This window comes from Rhinoderma darwinii, chromosome 3 (genome assembly GCF_050947455.1).
Source record: "Rhinoderma darwinii isolate aRhiDar2 chromosome 3, aRhiDar2.hap1, whole genome shotgun sequence".
Classification (NCBI taxonomy): Eukaryota; Metazoa; Chordata; class Amphibia; order Anura; family Rhinodermatidae; genus Rhinoderma; species Rhinoderma darwinii.
In genome coordinates, this window is record NC_134689.1 from 8,956,615 (window position 1) to 8,976,160 (window position 19,546).

Sequence of the window (19,546 nt, forward strand, 5' to 3'; positions counted from 1 at the left end):
GGCAGAAAATTCTGCCTCAAAATTCCGTTTGGAATTTTGAGGTAGATTTTGATCTGCCTGCACGCCGCTTGCCGCGATTTTCACTGCGTTTTTTGCTCGCGCCCATTGAGCACCACGGGCAAAAACGCTTTCTCTGCCTCCCATTGATGTCAATGGGAGGTCAGAGGCGTAAACGCCCGAAGAAAGGGCAAGTCACTTCTTTTTCCCGCAAACGCTTTTTACCGCTCACGGGAAAAAAACACCTCCACCTCCCATTGAAATCATTGGGAGGCACTTTCAGAAGTTTTTTTGCGCGTTTTCTGACACGGTTTCCGCGTCAAAAAACGTTTAAAAGAACTCTGTGTAGGGTCAGGCACAAAGTGTGGGAAGTGGGGGGGGGGGGGGTAGCTCCCTTTAGTAGTGACACGGGATGCACTCAGTGTGACCGCACAGGTTGCACATCCCATTCCGGTTCTTTGCAGGTTTTGGTGGTATTTTTGCCGTTTTTTTCAGGGCAGAATCGGATGTTACAGAGACTTGCAAAAATCTACAGACGGTGGTGTAGAATAAGACCCATTAATGACGATCTTAAAAAATGCGTATTGACTGTCCTTAAGAGGTTACATTATATCCACTGGAGCACATTTAATAATGTATAGTATAGTAGTGTATCATTAAAGGGCATATGGACGTTATAGAGGGGGGCGGGGGCCGCTCTATATGGCTCACAGTTCACACGTTGCGGATTTGTCGTTGATTTTCTGTGGTGATTCTGTGGCGAACAAATCTGCCACGCACAGTTTTCAGACGTAATTCGGGCATTTTACGCCTCGAATTACGCCTGAAATAACGGCTCCATTACGCCTACAAACATCTGCCCATTCCTTGCAATGGGTTTTACGGTGTTCTGTTCCCACGAGGTGTAATTTTACGCGTCGCTGTCAAAATACTGCACGTAAAAAGACGCCCACAAAAAAGACGTGCATGTCACTTCTTGGGACGTTTTTGGAGCCGTTTTTCATTGACTCCATTGAAAAAAACGCTCCAATAACATCCTTAAAATACCCCGCGAAAAACACGAGTTGCTACAAAAACGTCTGAAAATCAGGAGCTGTTTTCGCCTGAAAACAGCTCCGTATTTTCAGACGTTTTTGGTCACTGCGTGTGAACATACTCTAATAAATGGCGGTGTTTCCACAAGTCATGGAAAAAGTTAGTAAATTGGTCACACCCCCTTTTTCTGACATGTAGGCCACACCCCTTTTTTTGGGTGTAGACATTTGAATATGATAAAATGTTTGGGGACTCCTAAATATCATATCGTTTGCGTTGAACACCATTTTTTAAAAAAAATTATTTATTTTTTTAACGAAGAAATGTCAGAAAATTCATTCATTGCATCGATAAATCTCCATTTTGGGAAAAATTTATTAAAACTGGTGGCAATGAAGATTAGAAGCATTGCTTATAGCAAGCAATCAGATTCCAGCTCTCATTTTTCAGTGCCCCTTTGAGAAATGAAAGCAGCAACCTCATTGGTTGCTATGGGTAATTGTTCCTCCAATGCCGTTCTGAAGTCTCCACATCGCTGCCCCTCAGACATCAACCGGCAATACTGCCAGCAACATATGGTGGGCGTAGTTATACCATTCTAACCAATCACAGCACGACTTCAGAACGAGGCTCGGAACGCAGACTTAGTATTCTGTTGTCATGGAGACAGGTAAACACGGGCTCTCCGGAGCTGGCACATGGCCCTGGGGGAGGACCGGGAGGAGGACCGGGAGGATGAGCAGCGTTCATTACTACGTGTTGGACAGAGAGGATGCACAGGAAAGCCCGAAGGGGAGAAGGTGAGAGAGTATGAGGGGGGTGGTAATAAACATGGAGGGGGGTAGATACTGGGTCCTATGGGGGTCAATAATTAAGAGGAGACTGATAAAGTTTCTATACTGTTTATATTGTTTTTAAATAATAAGCAGACGATATATAAATAAACCGTGATGATATACCTGATATACCATGAATGAAGGGGCCGCGCCGGCGCCGCTGATCATGTGCCGCGACGGGAACTGCGACTTATCCCCATTCAAGACTACCACTAATGGACGATCTTATCCACATGCCGCCATTGCTTATCAGTTTAGCTCCAGTCGACGACTTTTGGCGGTTATTGGGATCTGTTTTTGTATGGTCGCTGTTCATAGACCAACATGGAGTCACAAAATCGCTGCTGACGCTGCTGCACGACACCCGAGCGCCGTAGACATCAGCGGAAATTTGTGTTTCGACTAATGATCAAAGTCTTCATTCACTTCTATGGAGAGAGAGCGACAAAGTTGTGTGACTTAAAAGTCGCCATCCAGGTGCGAGAATCTGCTGAACCCTTTAACGATCAGACCTATTGTGGCCGGAATCATTTTCGTTTTTTTCATCTTCAAATTTTGCGGGACGAGGTGTCGTTTTTATTGTTACTATTTTGGGGTTCATGGAACTTATTGATTAACTTTTATTTTATTTTTTCTGGGGGGAGCAATTTCACCGTCGTTTATCACTTCACTATGTGATCATTTGATCTCTGATATAATGCTGTGGTAAAACTGACAGCCGTCTATTAGCAGTCCGCAATGCTATACGCTATTGGCCGTGGCAAGGGGTTAAACAGGGTCATATCTATCTATCTATCTATCTATCTCATATCTATCTATCTCATATCTATCTATCTCATATCTATCTATCTCATATCTATCTCTCATATCTATCTCTCATATCTATCTATCTCATATCTATCTATCTCATATCTATCTCATATCTTTCTATCTATCTATCTATCTATCTATCTATCTATCTATCTATCTATCTATCTATCTCATATCTATCTATCTCATATCTATCTCTCATATCTATCTCTCATATCTATCTATCTCATATCTATCTATCTCATATCTATCTATCTCATATCTATCTCATATCTTTCTATCTATCTATCTATCTATCTCATATCTATCTATCTCATATCTATCTATCTATCTCATATCTATCTATCTATCTCATATCTATCTATCTATCTATCTCATATCTATCTATCTATCTATCTATCTCATATCTATCTATCTATCTATCTATCTATCTCATATCTATCTATCTCATATCTATCTATCTATCTCATATCTATCTATCTCATATCTATCTATCTATCTATCTCATATCTATCTATCTATCTCATCTCTATCTATCTATCTATCTATCTATCTCATATCTATCTATCTATCTATCTCATCTCTATCTATCTATCTATCTCATCTCTATCTGTATTACTTACCTCCAACATTATCTCTCGTTGCTCTCTGGTTGAAGATGAAGAGCTGCTGATGATGATGTTGATGTCCTAATATTGAGGCGCCAAAGTGAAAACTCTGAAGTAGGGGCGTACACAGAAATCATAGGGCCCCATAGCAAAAGCTTAGAATGAGCGGCTGATAGTTTCATCTAACATTCTACTCCTTTATTAAAGTTACTGTCCACCCTTCTATGTTTAGTTTTAGATTTCCATTTTTCATACTTTATCTGGTTTTCTGACAGTAAATAATATAATTTAGGCTTCCTACAGCCACCACTAGGGGGAGCTCACTACATATGGATGTATACAGTTAGTACTGAACTCAATGGGAGGTGTATAAATGTATACAGTAGCTCCCCCTAGTGACGGCTTTAGGTAGCAGCTATCATAGTGTCACAGTTCAGTGCCGGACCCCATAGCAGTCGCTTACCCTGTCTCTATGGTGAGCCGCCTCATCCCCCCTGCAGAGTCAATTAGGTAAATGCCTGGCTATCCGGGACTTTTTGTCACATTCTGGATTAGCAGGATGTCCAAACCAATGGAATTATACTGTAATGTATATGTATATAGCTGCGTTATTTGGGTGCGGTCAGAAAAGCAGAACACGTTGTCCATTGTAATCCATCACATCAGGTAATAGAGGAGGGGTTGCCGTGCGGAGGGCCCTTCCGATCCTGGCTACACAAGCCTGAAATGGTTAATGCAACTGAGGACTGATGAGAAATATAAACACCCCCGCCCCGTACACACCACGCGGTCAGTGATCTGTGCAGTTCTGCGGCGTGGACATTCCAGGGCGGCCACTATGAATGGGAGGGCACGGCTGCGGTTAAATTGTAAACCCGTGGGCAAATAAAAGGATTGTGCAGAACAAAGAGAAGATTATGAAGGTATTAGGAGGCGAGACATACGGACACTCCCATAGAACGTTCCCCCCATTTACTTATAATTTGCCCCCACTAATTGCCAAAAATATATAAACATTTGTACATACTTATAATTGGCCTTCTCTGGGGGAGGGGACAATCAGGTGACCACCGCCGCGGCTCTTTGATCTATGGGTCGTGGCAGTGGTCACCTCAGTAGTCTGAATCCTCAAAAGACTCTCCCTAAAGCTACAGACGCACGAGAGGAACATGTCGGGGGAGCAAGGGTTGTACAGGTTGGTTTTTAACCTGTTCGAGCCCTCGTTTCTCCATGAGATAAGCGGCACTGGACGTGTCTGGCGGCCGCTTATCTCCGTTTACTGAAATAACACGGCGGAGCTGAACGAACATGTCCAGCTTTAGTTTTGCTGCAGTCTGAATAAAGGGGATAGAAGACGGCTGTTTTATGTGACGATGGGCACTCTTTAAGGTTAGGGGGTGCAGGGGGAACCTGATTTGTCATAGCTCTGGCAGCACGTGGGGTGGTTTGTGTGCAGCACATGTAGATCTAGTAATTACTGTAATTGCCTGGTTACCGTTAAGTACCCGGAGCAGGAAACACATTAGATATCACTAATCCTCCCTGCCGATTCACGAGATACCAGGGTGTGGATGAGTAATAATGTGAAGGTCTCCGAGTCTCAGTCCTGCTAGTTACTAAGACTGAGGTAAGTCATTAAAGAGACCTCCCGGACCCGGCCTCCGACCTCCGCTTCAGTCATTTCTGGACGACTGAGCTAAAAATCACGGACACACCAACATTTTTACGGACACATTACAAAATCATTGTGTACTGTGCTAGGAGTGACTGACCAATCACAGCCCTTCTTGTAGCTTTACCACTCTTAGCGCGTGAAAGCTGCAAGCGGAGCTGTGATTGGTGAGTCCGACTCACTCACTTCTCACTCCACCCCCCCCTACCCTCACCACCGCTACTGCCAGGGCCGGTTATAGACAAAGTGTGGCCCTGGGCAAGGTTAAAAGTGGGGCCCTAAATGCTGAATTACTGTATCAATAATACAGTCAATTCAGAAGGCAATGTGTAGAGAATTGCATCACTGATTTCTAGCGCCTCAAGGAGTGTTGCAAGCCCCAAAGCCTAGGTCCCCCTCTCACACAGAAAAATTATCTATTATACAGATACAGTTATTATATCATACCACTATACCAGATGAAATATTAGGCTGGATTCTCACGAGCATGTTCGGTCCGTAAAGGACGGAACGTATTTCGGCCGCAAGTCCCGGACCGAGCACAGTGCAGGGAGCCGGGCTCCTGGCATCATAGTTATGTACGATGCTAGGAGTCCCTGCCTCTGCGTGGAACTACTGTCCCGTACTGAAAACATGATAACAGTACGGGACAGTTGTCCTGCAGAGAGGCAGGGACTCCTAGCATCGTACATAACTATGATGCTAGGAGCCCGGCTCCCTGCACTGTGTTCGGTCCGGGACTTGCGGCCGAAATACGTTCCGTCCTTTACGGACCGAACATTCTCGTGTGAATCCAGCCTTACCTGCATACTGTTACTGATCACAACTCACTATAAGACCAACATTACCAGTAATACATATTAAGGTCCAAATAATACCGCCACACCATAACCACATAGTGACTGAATAATACCCTATACTGTTACTGAATAATACCGCCACACCATAACCACATAGTGACTGAATAATACCCCCAAACTGTTACTGAATAATACCTCCACACCATAACCACATAGTGACTGAATAATACCCCCATACTGTTACTGAATAATACCGCCACACCATAACCACATAGTGACTGAATAATACCCCCATAGTGTTACTGAATAATACCGCCACACCATAACCACATAGTGACTGAATAATACCTAGTACTGGTACTGAATAATACCGCCACACCATAACCACATAGTGACTGAATAATACCCTATACTGTTACTGAATAATACCGCCACACCATAACCACATAGTGACTGAATAATACCCACATACTGTTACTGAATAATACCACCACACCATAACCACATAGTGACTGAATAATACCCTATACTGTTACTGAATAATACCGCCACACCATAACCACATAGTGACTGAATAATACCCCCATACTGTTACTGAATAATACCGCCACACCATAACCACATAGTGACTGAATAATACCCCCATAGTGTTACTGAATAATACCGCCACACCATAACCACATAGTGACTGAATAATACCCTATACTGTTACTGAATAATACCGCCACACCATAACCACATAGTGACTGAATAATACCCTATACTGTTACTGAATAATACCGCCACACCATAACCACATAGTGACTGAATAATACCCCCATACTGTTACTGAATAATACCTCCACACCATAACCACATAGTGACTGAATAATACCCCCATACTGTTACTGAATAATACCTCCACACCATAACCACATAGTGACTGAATAATACCCCCATACTGTTACTGAATAATACCGCCACACCATAACCACATAGTGACTGAATAATACCCCCATAGTGTTACTGAATAATACCACCACACCATAACCACATAGTGACTGAATAATACCCTATACTGTTACTGAATAATACCGCCACACCATAACCACATAGTGACTGAATAATACCCCCATACTGTTACTGAATAATACCTCCACACCATAACCACATAGTGACTGAATAATACCCCCATACTGTTACTGAATAATACCTCCACACCATAACCACATAGTGACTGAATAATACCCCCATACTGTTACTGAATAATACCTCCACACCATAACCACATAGTGACTGAATAATACCCCCATACTGTTACTGAATAATACCTCCACACCATAACCACATAGTGACTGAATAATACCCCCATACTGTTACTGAATAATACCTCCACACCATAACCACATAGTGACTGAATAATACCCACATACTGTTACTGAATAATACCGCCACACCATAACCACATAGTGACTGAATAATACCCCCATAATGTTACTAAACAATACCCCCACACCATAACCACAGTGACTGAATAATACCCCCATACTATTACTGAATAATACCACCACACCATAACCACATAGTGACTGAATAATACCCCCATATTGTCACTGAATAATACCGCCACACCATAACCACATAGTGACTGAATAATACCCTATACTGTTACTGAATAATACCGCCACACCATAACCACATAGTGACTGAATAATACCCTATACTGTTACTGAATAATACCACCACACCATAGCCACATAGTGACTGAATAATACCCCCATACTGTTACTGAATAATGCATCCACACCATAACCACATAGTGACTGAATAATACCCCCATATTGTCACTGAATAACACCGCCACACCATAACCACATAGTGACTGAATAATACCCTATACTGTTACTGAATAATACCGCCACACCATAACCACATAGTGACTGAATAATACCCCCATACTGTTACTGAATAATACCGCCACACCATAACCACACAGTGACTGAAAAATACCCCCATACTGTTACTGAATAATACCACCACACCATAACCACATAGTGACTGAATAATATCCCCATAATGTTACTAAACAATACCCCCACACCATAACCACAGTGACTGAATAATACCCCCATACTGTTACTGAATAATACCTCCACACCATAACCACATAGTGACTGAATAATACCCCCATATTGTCACTGAATAATACCGCCACACCATAACCACATAGTGACTGAATAATACCCCCATACTGTTACTGAATAATACCTCCACACCATAACCTCATAGTGACTGAATAATACCCCCATACTATTACTGAATAATACCGCCACACCATAACCACATAGTGACTGAATAATACCCCCATATTGTCACTGAATAATACCGCCACACCATAACCACATAGTGACTGAATAATACCCACATACTGTTACTGAATAATACCTCCACACCATAACCTCATAGTGACTGAATAATACCCCCATACTATTACTGAATAATACCTCCACACCATAACCACATAGTGACTGAATAATACCCCAATATTGTCACTGAATAATACCGCCACACCATAACCACATAGTGACTGAATAATACCCCCATACTGTTACTGAATAATGCCTCCACACCATAACCACATAGTGACTGAATAATACCCCCATACAGTTACTGAATAATACCCCCATACTGTTACTGAATAATACCCCCATACTGATACTGAATAATACCCCCATACTGTTACTGAATAACACCGCCACACCATAACTACATAGTGACTGAATAATACCCCCATACTGTTACTGAATAATACCCCCATACTGTTACTGAATAGCACCGCCATACTGTTACTGAATAATACCTCCATACTGTTACTGAATAATACCCCCATACTGATACTGAATAATACCCCCATACTGTTACTGAATAATACCCCCATACTGTTACTGAATAATACCCCCATACTGTTACTGAATAATACCCCCATACTGTTACTGAATAATACCCCATACTAATACTGAATAATACCCCCATACTGTTACTGAATAATACCCCCATACTGTTACTGAATAATACCTCCATCCTGTTACTGAATAATACCCCCATACTGTTACTGAATAATACCTCCATCCTGTTACTGAATAATACCCCCATACTGTTACTGAATAATACCCCCATACTGTTACTGAATAATACCCCCATACTGTTACTGAATAATACCCCCATACTGTTACTGAATAATACCTCCATACTGTTACTGAATAATACCCCCATACTGTTACTGAATAATACCCCCATACTGTTACTGAATAATACCCCCATACTATTCCTGAATAATACCTCCATACTGTTACTGAATAATACAGCCACACCATAACCACATAGTGACTGAATAATACCCACATACTGTTACTGAATAATACCTCCACACCATAACCTCATAGTGACTGAATAATACCCCCATACTATTACTGAATAATACCTCCACACCATAACCACATAGTGACTGAATAATACCCCCATATTGTCACTGAATAATACCTCCACACCATAACCACATAGTGACTGAATAATACCCCCATATTGTCACTGAATAATACCGCCACACCATAACCACATAGTGACTGAATAATACCCCCATACTGATACTGAATAATACCGCCATCCTGTTACTGAATAATACCCCCATCCTGTTACTGAATAATACCCCCATCCTGTTACTGAATAATACCCCTATCCTGTTACTGAATAATACCCCTATCCTGTTACTGAATAATACCCCCATACTGTTACTGAATAATACCCCCATACTGTTACTGAATAATACCCCCATACTGTTACTGAATAATACCTCCATACTGATCTTGAATAATACCCCCATACTGATTGTAATGACGGGGGTAGGGAAACAGACAAGTGAGCCCTAATCTACCCGCCACTCTGTCCCTGCCTACTTGCAACGACCCGCCCTAGGAGACGGGGTACAACTGGGCGGCGGTCCCTACGCTCAGTAAGTGCACGAGACAAACATACAAGGGAACACAAAGCAAAGGGAAAGGGGCAGTTGCCCACGGCAACACCGTGAGCAACCAGAGTGGTGAACGAGCCAAGTCAAACCAGGAGAGCACGAGGTACCAAACGCAGAGCAGAAGAGTAGTCAGAAAGCCAGGGTCAGTATGGAGCAGGATCAAATAGTTAGGAGCTGTAGCTGGGCCAGGAAACCACACGAGAAGAATCACAAGCACTGAAGGAACAGGAAAGGCAGGTATAAATAGACAGAGGGCGGGAGATAGCTCCGTCTGGCCAGGCTGCGATAGGCTCTCCCACTCCTAAGCCTGCCATCCTGAGTGGTGGAAGATGGAGTCAGTCTCAGAGACGTAGATTCAGGTGCAGACTGATTACCTATGGGAGTTAACCCCGAAGCTGTACCTGGCAGATCCTTTACACTGATACTGAATAATACCCCATACTAATACTGAATAATACCCCCATACTATTACTGAATAATACCCCCATACTGTTACTGAATAATACCCCCATACTGTTACTGAATAATACCCCCATACTGTTACTGAATAATACCCCCATACTGTTACTGAATAATACCCCCATACTGTTACTGAATAACACTGCAACACCATAACCACATAGTAACTGAATAATACCCCCATACTGTTACTGAATAATACCACCACATAGTGACGGAATAACACCGCCATACACTTACTGAATAATACCACCCACCATAACCACATGATGACTTTTTTTCAGCCTCACCACTGTGACGACTTATTCCAGCCACAACTTGTCTCTGCAGAATTTGACAGACAGACATGTTGGTTTCTCACTTTTCCAGCACCCTCCACACCTATATCCTCTAAACAAACACGTAATCCACTGTGCCCCGGATGGTAATAATGATCCCTCAGTGCTCAACACAATAAAATTGCCCCATCAGTAACCCCTGTAGATAGTGCCACAGACACAGCCCCCTGTAGATAGTGCCATACACACAGCCGCCTGTAGATTGCGCCACACACAGCCCTCCTGTAGATAGCGCCACACACCCCCTCTTGTACGTAGTGCCACACAGCCCCCTACCCTTGTACAGAGTGCCACACAGCCCCCTACCCTTGTACAGAGTGCCACACAGCCCCCTACCCTTGTACAGAGTGCCACACAGCCCCCTACCCTTGTACAGAGTGCCACACAGCCCCCTACCCTTGTACAGAGTGCCACATGGCCCCCAAAGCGGAGAGCGGTAGCCTACTGCTCTTCGCTCTGCCTGACATCACTCACATAATCACATTTAGGAGCAGAAGGAGGCGGAGGTTGGACGGAGCCAACTAAATAGTAAATAGTGAAGTCAGGTCACCCATGTCAGGTGACTGGACTGGTCCACTCCTTATTCATTTGGCCACGGTCTTGTTTGCACTGCGCATGTTCGTTTTGGGAGATAGAGAATAAATCCCGGACTGTGTTTTTCTCTGCTGGACACGAGGGACGGCAGAAAAAAACACCTGTTTTTTGCGGACTATCTGTAAATTTATGGACGATTGGCAACCCTGCTCCCAGACTCCTGGAAGGGCAGCAAATCTCCTGGGTGCCTCATGCCCTCACAACATGCTCCCCTCTCCCCGTACCTGCAGACCTGGACATTGTCTGCCGCAGCAGCGGGGAGTGAACACGACTGCAGGAACGGGGAGAGGGGTGTATCTACTGGTCTGTCTGATCTAAGGTCGGTGTTTAGGGGGTCTATAGTCTGGATTCGTTTAGAGTGTCGGGTCTGTGGTCTGTATTAGTTTAGGGAGTCTGGTCTGGGGTCTGTATTAGTTTAGGGAGTCTGGTCTGGGGTCTGTATTAGTTTAGGGGTCTGGTCTGGGGTCTGTATTAGTTTAGGGGTCTGGTCTGGGATCTGGTTTAGTTTAGGGGTCTGGTCTGGGGTCTATTAGTTTAGGGGTCTGGTCTGGGGTCTGTATTAGTTTAGGGGTGTGGTCTGGGGTCTGTATTAGTTTAGGGGTCTGGTCTGGGATCTGGTTTAGTTTAGGGGTATGGTCTGGGGTCTATTGGTTTAGGGGTCTGGTCTGGGGTCTATTAGTTTAGGGGTCTGGTCTGGGATCTGGTTTAGTTTAGGGGTATGGTCTGGGGTCTATTAGTTTAGGGGTCTGGTCTGGGGTCTGTATTAGTTTAGGGGTCTGGTCTGGGGTCTGTATTAGTTTAGGGGTCTGGTCTGGGATCTGGTTTAGTTTAGGGGTATGGTCTGGGGTCTATTAGTTTAGGGGTCTGGTCTGGGGTCTATAGTTTAGGGGTCTGTATTAGTTTAGGGAGTCTGGTCGGGGTCTGTATTTATTTAGGGGGTCTTGTCTGCATTCTGTATTTGTTTAGGGGGTCTGATGTCCTGTATTTTTTTGTGACTTAAATGCCGTAGTTTTTGGGGTGTGTCCTATATAATTCGGCGGGGAAATAATCTTCCCAGGATCTTGAGTGACATCATGCCTTTTGCTCCAGTAACATCCAGAGCTGCATTCACAATTATGCTGGTTTCTGGTAATATACTATAAGTGGAATTCCCGTTGAGGTCTAAGCGCTACATCGTCTCTGCTCCGTTAGGACGCAGCTATGGTTAGAGACTCCAGGTTAGATACATTGTCAGTTGAGAGTAGTCTGAAATCCACATCTTGCTTTATCAGAGCCTTATGGAGACCATGCAGCCTGAGCGCTAACAGGGAACCAGCAAAATTCTGAATGCAGCTTTGGATGTGACTGGAATCGAAGTCATCAATTTAAGAGAATTAAAGGCGTGTTCACACATCAGTTATTTTTTGCTCTGGTTGTACACAGACAGGGCCATGTGTTTTTGAGGATTTTTTGCTGCACTGTTTTCTGTGCCGTTGTGGACTTTATGAATTTTATATTTTCTCTAGAGCTGCAGAACGTCCGTCCTGGTACTATTTACTGAAGCGTCATGTCTGATGATAGAGAAACCCGGGAGATTGCGTCCGAGCAGACGAGCAGCAGCGATTCAGAATCGGTATGTGCTTGTAATAAAAAAAGCTTCTGGAACTTGTCTGATCCCAAGAAATAAATGTTTGTATTTGCTGAGAACCCGTCCGCTTTATCGACACGTCTTGCTTGAGTAAATACTTGCATTCCATATAAAATAACCATTCTGTAGCATCTTTTCATTGTGATGTTCCTCGGTTACTCCTCCTGGAAATGTATGAATAAATTGATAACTGGGTGTTACCATTCCCCTTATCATTGGGGCCTGTCCCTACACAGTATAACACTGTCCAATCAGCGCTGGCATTGTCAGACTGTGTAGGGACACCCACTAATGACAAGGGGAATGGTATCGCCCAGTCGTCAATTTATTCATACATTTCCAGGAGGAATAATAGAGGAACGGTTCTATGCAGAGTTTTGAGAAAAAAGGCTCGAGAATTGTTATTTCATGGGGAATACAATTATTAATTAAACAGACATGTTGGGGTAGGATGAGTCCTCTTTAGTTGGGGTATGTCACGTAGGGTTCGTGGACCCACTGGGCCGTACCACCTTGGCAGTATGGCAGCTGGCCAACAGGGCGTAGGTTAAAGTCTATAGTTCGTATAGGGTACCTGTGGCAGCTCGGACAGTAGCAAGGCAGGCTCGGCTGGGACTAGGCAGCAGGTAGACATCAGGCGTGGTGAAGCAGGACAGGCGTGGTATACAGCACAGCACGACTTTGGCTCAGCACGGCACTCGACCAGGATAGCACGGGATACAGGTAAGAGGATCAGGAACACTGGAAAACACTAGGAGACCATCACATAGACAAACTTGGGGTACGACAACAACGCTCAGGCATCAAAGCAGGGGGCTGAACCCCTCTTATAGTCCAGGGCACTCATGGGCTGATAGATCATTAAAGTCCGGTGTGCGCACTGCCCCTTTAAGAGCCGGCACGAGCGTGCGCGCGCACCATACGGGATCCGGCCGAGGTGAGTCGAAGCGAGCGCTGGCGTCTCCTGAGGAGGAGACTGGGGCCAGCACTCTCCGACCCATGGATGCGGCCGTCGGGGAGAGTGAACCTGACGGCCCGCAGCCACGGACATGACAGGGTATTAGTAAAATACATGGCATCGTTGTGACCTGAGAGGTGCCAGATTATCAAGCAGTCTTTAAAAATCGAAAAACATCAATTGTAAGGGAGCTAAAAACAAAATCTGGTTTTGGATTTTATCTTTTTATCATGATGGAATTCCAGATTCTGGAGTAGTTAAGGACCTTATATAGGAGATGCCGGACTACCGGAAGTTCCAGATCATCAGATGTCCCATTAGCAGAAATTTTGCCTCCCTCTCTGCTGTTTCCATTCCTCCCGTATTTGTCTCCTTTCAGAAATACGGCGCGCGCACACACAGTGGTGTCTGTTACATGTTTCCATATAATTCCCTGCGCAGCACAATAGCGGCAGGTACGGGATAGTTTAACAAGCTGTGAATGAAGAATCACTGAACTGTGGGCAACCTCTGTCAGAAACCACCGCGCCGAGTGTGAAAGCGACAGCGTCCTGCCGGCTTGCCTGCGCTTGTTGTACAACATAGAAGATATCGAATAACAAAGGCACCAAACTCTGGTCTATTCATCCCTTGAATTAAGTATTCGCCATCTTGGAAATCGGCAGAAGATGATTTGTCGGCCTTAACAGCGCACATGGATATTCACAGACATACAAGAGTGTGACTCCAACTTCGAACAACATTTTGTTTTTGGCTCCAAAATTCTGTGCGGATTTAAAAAGCCATAAAGTTAAATATAACATTTTGCTGCCTGCAGCCACCACTAGAGGGAGCTTAGGAGCTCACTACAGACAGATTTGTTATTGAGTTCAAGAGGAGCTGTATAAATCCATTAGCAATGAGCTCCCCCTAGTGGCAGCTGCGCAAAGTTTTCAAAACCCCATCAACACGTAGCAGAAACAATTAGAATTCAGGGAATGCTGCGGATTGTCAAATTCTCATAATGTTGTGGGTTTTCTGTTGAGGCAAATCTGCAGGTAAAACTTGCAGATTTCGCAGCAGATCAGCAGCGGATTAGTGGGAACGGTTCTCAAAAATTCGCTGCTTCTGAACGTACCCTTAGGCTACCTGCACATGTAGCGGAAAAACACGTATTTTGCTGCAGAATTTTTTGCACTCCTCTCATTAAAAGAGGTGAAATTCGCAGCGACAATCTGCAACAGATAAAAATCTCATCTACATGGCTGAGGATTTTCTGTCCGCAAATCCGGATGGAAAATCTGCAGAATTTCCGTACTATTGTGCAGGGGCCACAGGGTATGTTTCCTGTCCAAAAAATTCAAGACTAGAAAAGTGAAAACCACTTTTGTCTCCCAGGAATTTGTTGAAAACTGATCTAATTTGCCTTCCGGCAATTCTCACACAAAATTATTTGCCCAGCAGGTGGCGACAAAGAGCACAGGAGAAAGCTCCTCCCACAGTAAAGAGAATCTGATATCTCTATTCCACCCTGGAGCATGATGGGAGTGAAATTCAATATGAAATTAAGGCATTTCGAAAAACTTTTTGTTTTTAGACGTCTTCACGATCTCATTTCGGAAGGTTTGCGGCCACATCGCCGCTAACATCAAAGTGAGGGAGACTGCTCCTTTAAATCCTATTGTCGGTGACAACCTCATAACGTTATTGACTTGAAATATTTCCCTGCAAGTCTATAGAAAATCATCCGTAAATAAGTTAATGCCTGTTGCACAAAGCTCTCGTCTGGCAGGGAGGACTCGATGGAAATGTATCTGGCAGTAAAATATATCCTCCCCCCCGACCTGTCACATCAGGAGCCGCATCGTCTTCCTTCTCTTCATGAATTCATAATGCGGTCAGTAGGGCGGAGACACTACCAGACGGCTCAGCTTCATCCTGGCTTTACTTCTGTTGGCTTTAGGGCTGAAGGTTTAATATACACGGAGCGTTACCCTGGAAGGATCTGTCAGATCAGGATTACAAATAGTCTGACTGTCGCAATGAGACAATTTATCCGCAGTGACTAACTTAAGAGAGCTCAGTGGGACGCCTCCGAGGTAGTCGCTCGCTGACTACAAATGCGTAAGAAGACATTTCGGGTTAGCAAAAGGTTTCAAGCAGCTTTTAGACGGGGTTTATGCACATGGCGGCACAGCGTATTTCGGACCCAAAGGCATTCCTGGTCCCTCCGTAGTAGGTATAAAATCGGAGGTATGGCCGCCGTATTATCAATGGATCTGTAAGGCCCTGTTCACACAGAAAAATCTGCCTCAAAATTCCGTCTGGAATTTTGAGGCAGATTTTGACTGCACGCCGTTTGCCGCGTTTTTCACCATTGAGTGCCGCAGTCAACAAACGCAGCGAAAAACGCTTTCTCTGCCTCCCATTGAGGTCAGTGGGAGGTTAGAGACGTAAATACCCAAAGATAAAGCAGGTCGCTTCTTTTTCCTGCAAGCAGTTTTTAGCGCTCATGGGAAAAAACCGCCTCCGCCTCCCTTTGAAATCAAGGGGAGGCGTTTTTGGCGTCAAAAAATGTGCCAAAAAACTCTGTGTGAACTCCCCCCTAGGGCAAGGAACCTGTCATAGGTTCAATGAGGCCTAAGGGTACCTGTCGTGGGTTCAATAAGGCCTAAGTATACCTGATATGGGTCGAGTCTGGAAGAGAGTCATGGAGCAGGACTATCTTGAGCCATTTTATTTTTATTTTTTTTATTTTTATCAACTTCACATCTGACCTGTCTCTGGCTGTCAGGCAACTGGCTGCAGCAGGAGCCCTACCCCAATGCTCTGACTGCTAGAGGAGACCAGGCATTTTAAGCCCTGCCCCTTATCTTAGCCCTCATTTTCAGTCTACTGCCAGCCAAAAATAGAAGGTATTTGGAGAAAATTAAACCCTGTGTTCCCTATAAAATGTCTTCAAGACTGTTTCAGGAGCTGCAGAAAACCTATAGACGGACAGACCTAAGTTTACCGGTCCTTTTAATAGTCCCCTTGTTTCCTCATTATGTGCCTTTGCTTTTTCTACAGGATGAAGACACCTATGAGTCAGAGGACGCTCATCCCTATGATTTTTACTCAGGTACATCTCCATATAATTGGTATTTCTTCTGTATAGTTCCCCTGTCTCTTGTGCACATTTTAGGACGCGCTGTAGAAATTTACTTGGGACCCCCCCACTATGAGCCAGTGTCAAGAGCCGCCAACAAGCAGAGGGTCTCGGTCTGGTGGACTCAGGTTGTCTATGTATTACATGGGGGGCCATTCAGCTAGCTGGCCGCAGCCCCCCGAAAGATCGTCTGTAAGACTTCACATTTAAGAAAATTGATCTTCTCTCTGACAGCCGCTTTTAAAGGGGTTGCACAGGGTTAAAACACTGCCACACCTTCCCATGGGTTGTTTCTGGTACTGCAGCCCAGCTTCATTGAAGTGTATGGAGTTAAGCTGCAATACCGCACACCGCCTGTTTTTGAAAAAAAGCAACCACGGTTTTCTGATCCTGGACAGATGCAGCTGCTTCCCGTTTTCTATCGAGCAGCGGTAATGGCCCATCATATTACTAGCGTGAATATTTTATGAACATTGTCCCTATTTTACCCTTTTCCAAACAACTTGTAAAGAAAGTAAGAACCGTACATCGTCATTCCCTCCTCTCACGACGTGCCCCCTTCATAGAAGCGCTACATCCTCTGTATGTAATTCAATGAAAATGCTTGACAAATACGAACACAAACCTGCGGCCTTGACCCCTCCTGCACGCAATGCACAAACGCAACGCACGCTTCTCTCCAGGATTATTATCCGACTCTGAACATTGCGTGCCAGGCAGATTCATTACTGTGTAGAATCCGTTTCGGATTTCACATATTTCAGAGTCAAGGCTGGAAACTCACTAAAAGAAATCTGTTATATACTGAATCTGCACTTCACATCTCGAAATGCCTTAAAGGGTATTTTACAGGGAGAAAAATTTGATGGCCTATCCGGAGATAGGCCTTGAATATGTGATTGATGGGGGTCCAACTCTCGGCACCCCTGCAAATCAACTGTTTTGAAGTGCGTCGGCGTTTCACAGTACGGAGCAGTGAAGAGAAACCAGAGCGCCGCGGCCCTGTCAAAACGGCTAATCAGCACGGGTGCCGAGAGTTGGATCTCACCGATCAGATGTTGATTGCCCATCCTGCTATAGCTTTCAGTACATGTTATATCTCACCCCAGTGCTGGTTTCACAGTTACACTGCTCATTACTGTTGTATAATGTCCTCCATGCTGCTGCTGCTGCTTCTAGTAAGTTTTATATCTCACCCCAGTGCTGGATTCACAGCTACGCCGCTTAGTACTGCTGTATAATGTCCTTCATGTTGCTGCAGCTTCTAGTAAGTGTTTTATCTTACCCCAGTGCTGGATTCTCAGCTACACTGCTCATTACTGCTTTATAATTTCCTCCATGTTGTTGCTGCTTCTACATATATATGATATTGGGAAAAATTATGTACTCTGTGTGTAGTGTATAGGAGATATGATAGCACGTAGGCTCGGCCCACTAGCTCAGAGAAATCTGAGCATTTGAGAGAGAAGCCTGCAGAGGAGAAAACTGCTAAAAAAAAAATGCCATATACAGGTCATGTAATAGCCAGAAATAGTGTAATTCCTCATGTACACACACATGACAGCTTATTCTAAGAAGGTTAGGTACACTCTCCACTGGATATGCTATAAATGACTGATAGCCACCTCAGGAGAACGACCACAGCCACCACAGTCTCTATAGAGTACAATAGAGAGGTGGTCGCACTTGCATATGACCCTCTACATTGAAGTCTAATGGAGCTACAGAAAGAGTCAAGCACTGCTGAATCTGTTTGTTCTTGTTTTCTTAAATAGTGCCACTCTTGTCTTATGGCTGTGTCTGGTACTGCAGCTCAGCCCCATTCAATAACTGTTATAGCCTGTGGACAAGAGTGACACTATAATACTGCCCTTATATACAGGAATATAACTACTATAATACTGCCCCTATATACAAGAATATAACTACTATAATACTGCCCCTATATACAAGAATATAACTACTATAATACTGCCCCTATATACAAGAATATAACTACTATAATACTGCCCCTATATACAAGAATATAACTACTATACTACTGCCTCCTATATACAAGAATATAACTACTATAATACTGCCCCTATATACAAGAATATAACTACTATAATACTGCTCCTATATACAAGAATATAACTACTATAATACTGCTCCTATATACAAGAATATAACTACTATAATACTGCCCCTATATACAAGAATATAACTACTATAATACTGCCCCCTATATACAAGAATATAACTACTATAATACTGCCCTCTATATACAAGAATATAACTACTATAATACTGCTCCTATATACAAGAATATAACTACTATAATACTGCTCCTATATACAAGAACATAACTACTATAATACTGCCCTCTATATACAAGAATATAACTACTATAATACTGCTCCTATATACAAGAATATAACTACTAAAATACTGCTCCTATATACAAGAATATAACTACTATAATACTGCCCCTATGTACAAGAATATAACTACTATAATACTGCCCCCTATATACAAGAATATAACTACTATAATACTGCCCCTATGTACAAGAAAATAACTACTATAATACTGCCCCTATGTACAAGAAAATAACTACTATAATACTGCCCCTATGTACAAGAATATAACTACTATAATACTGCTCCTATATACAAGAATATAACTACTATAATACTG

At 43.6% G+C, this 19,546-nt stretch overlaps 1 protein-coding gene across 3 annotated transcripts in view; it reads left to right on the forward strand.

The window, feature by feature from the left end:
• Window positions 1–1,694: 1,694 nt before the first annotated feature.
• The window catches only part of AGBL3 (AGBL carboxypeptidase 3), an 84,528-nt gene continuing 66,676 nt past the window's right edge, over window positions 1,695–19,546 (forward strand). For all 3 annotated transcript variants that reach the window (XM_075855830.1, XM_075855833.1, XM_075855831.1), the window contains exons 1-3: window positions 1,695–1,832; window positions 12,661–12,767; window positions 16,789–16,840. In XM_075855830.1, the coding sequence (XP_075711945.1) occupies window positions 12,702–12,767; window positions 16,789–16,840 (118 nt within the window). In that variant the 5' untranslated portion in view covers window positions 1,695–1,832; window positions 12,661–12,701. The remainder of the gene's footprint in view (window positions 1,833–12,660; window positions 12,768–16,788; window positions 16,841–19,546) is intronic.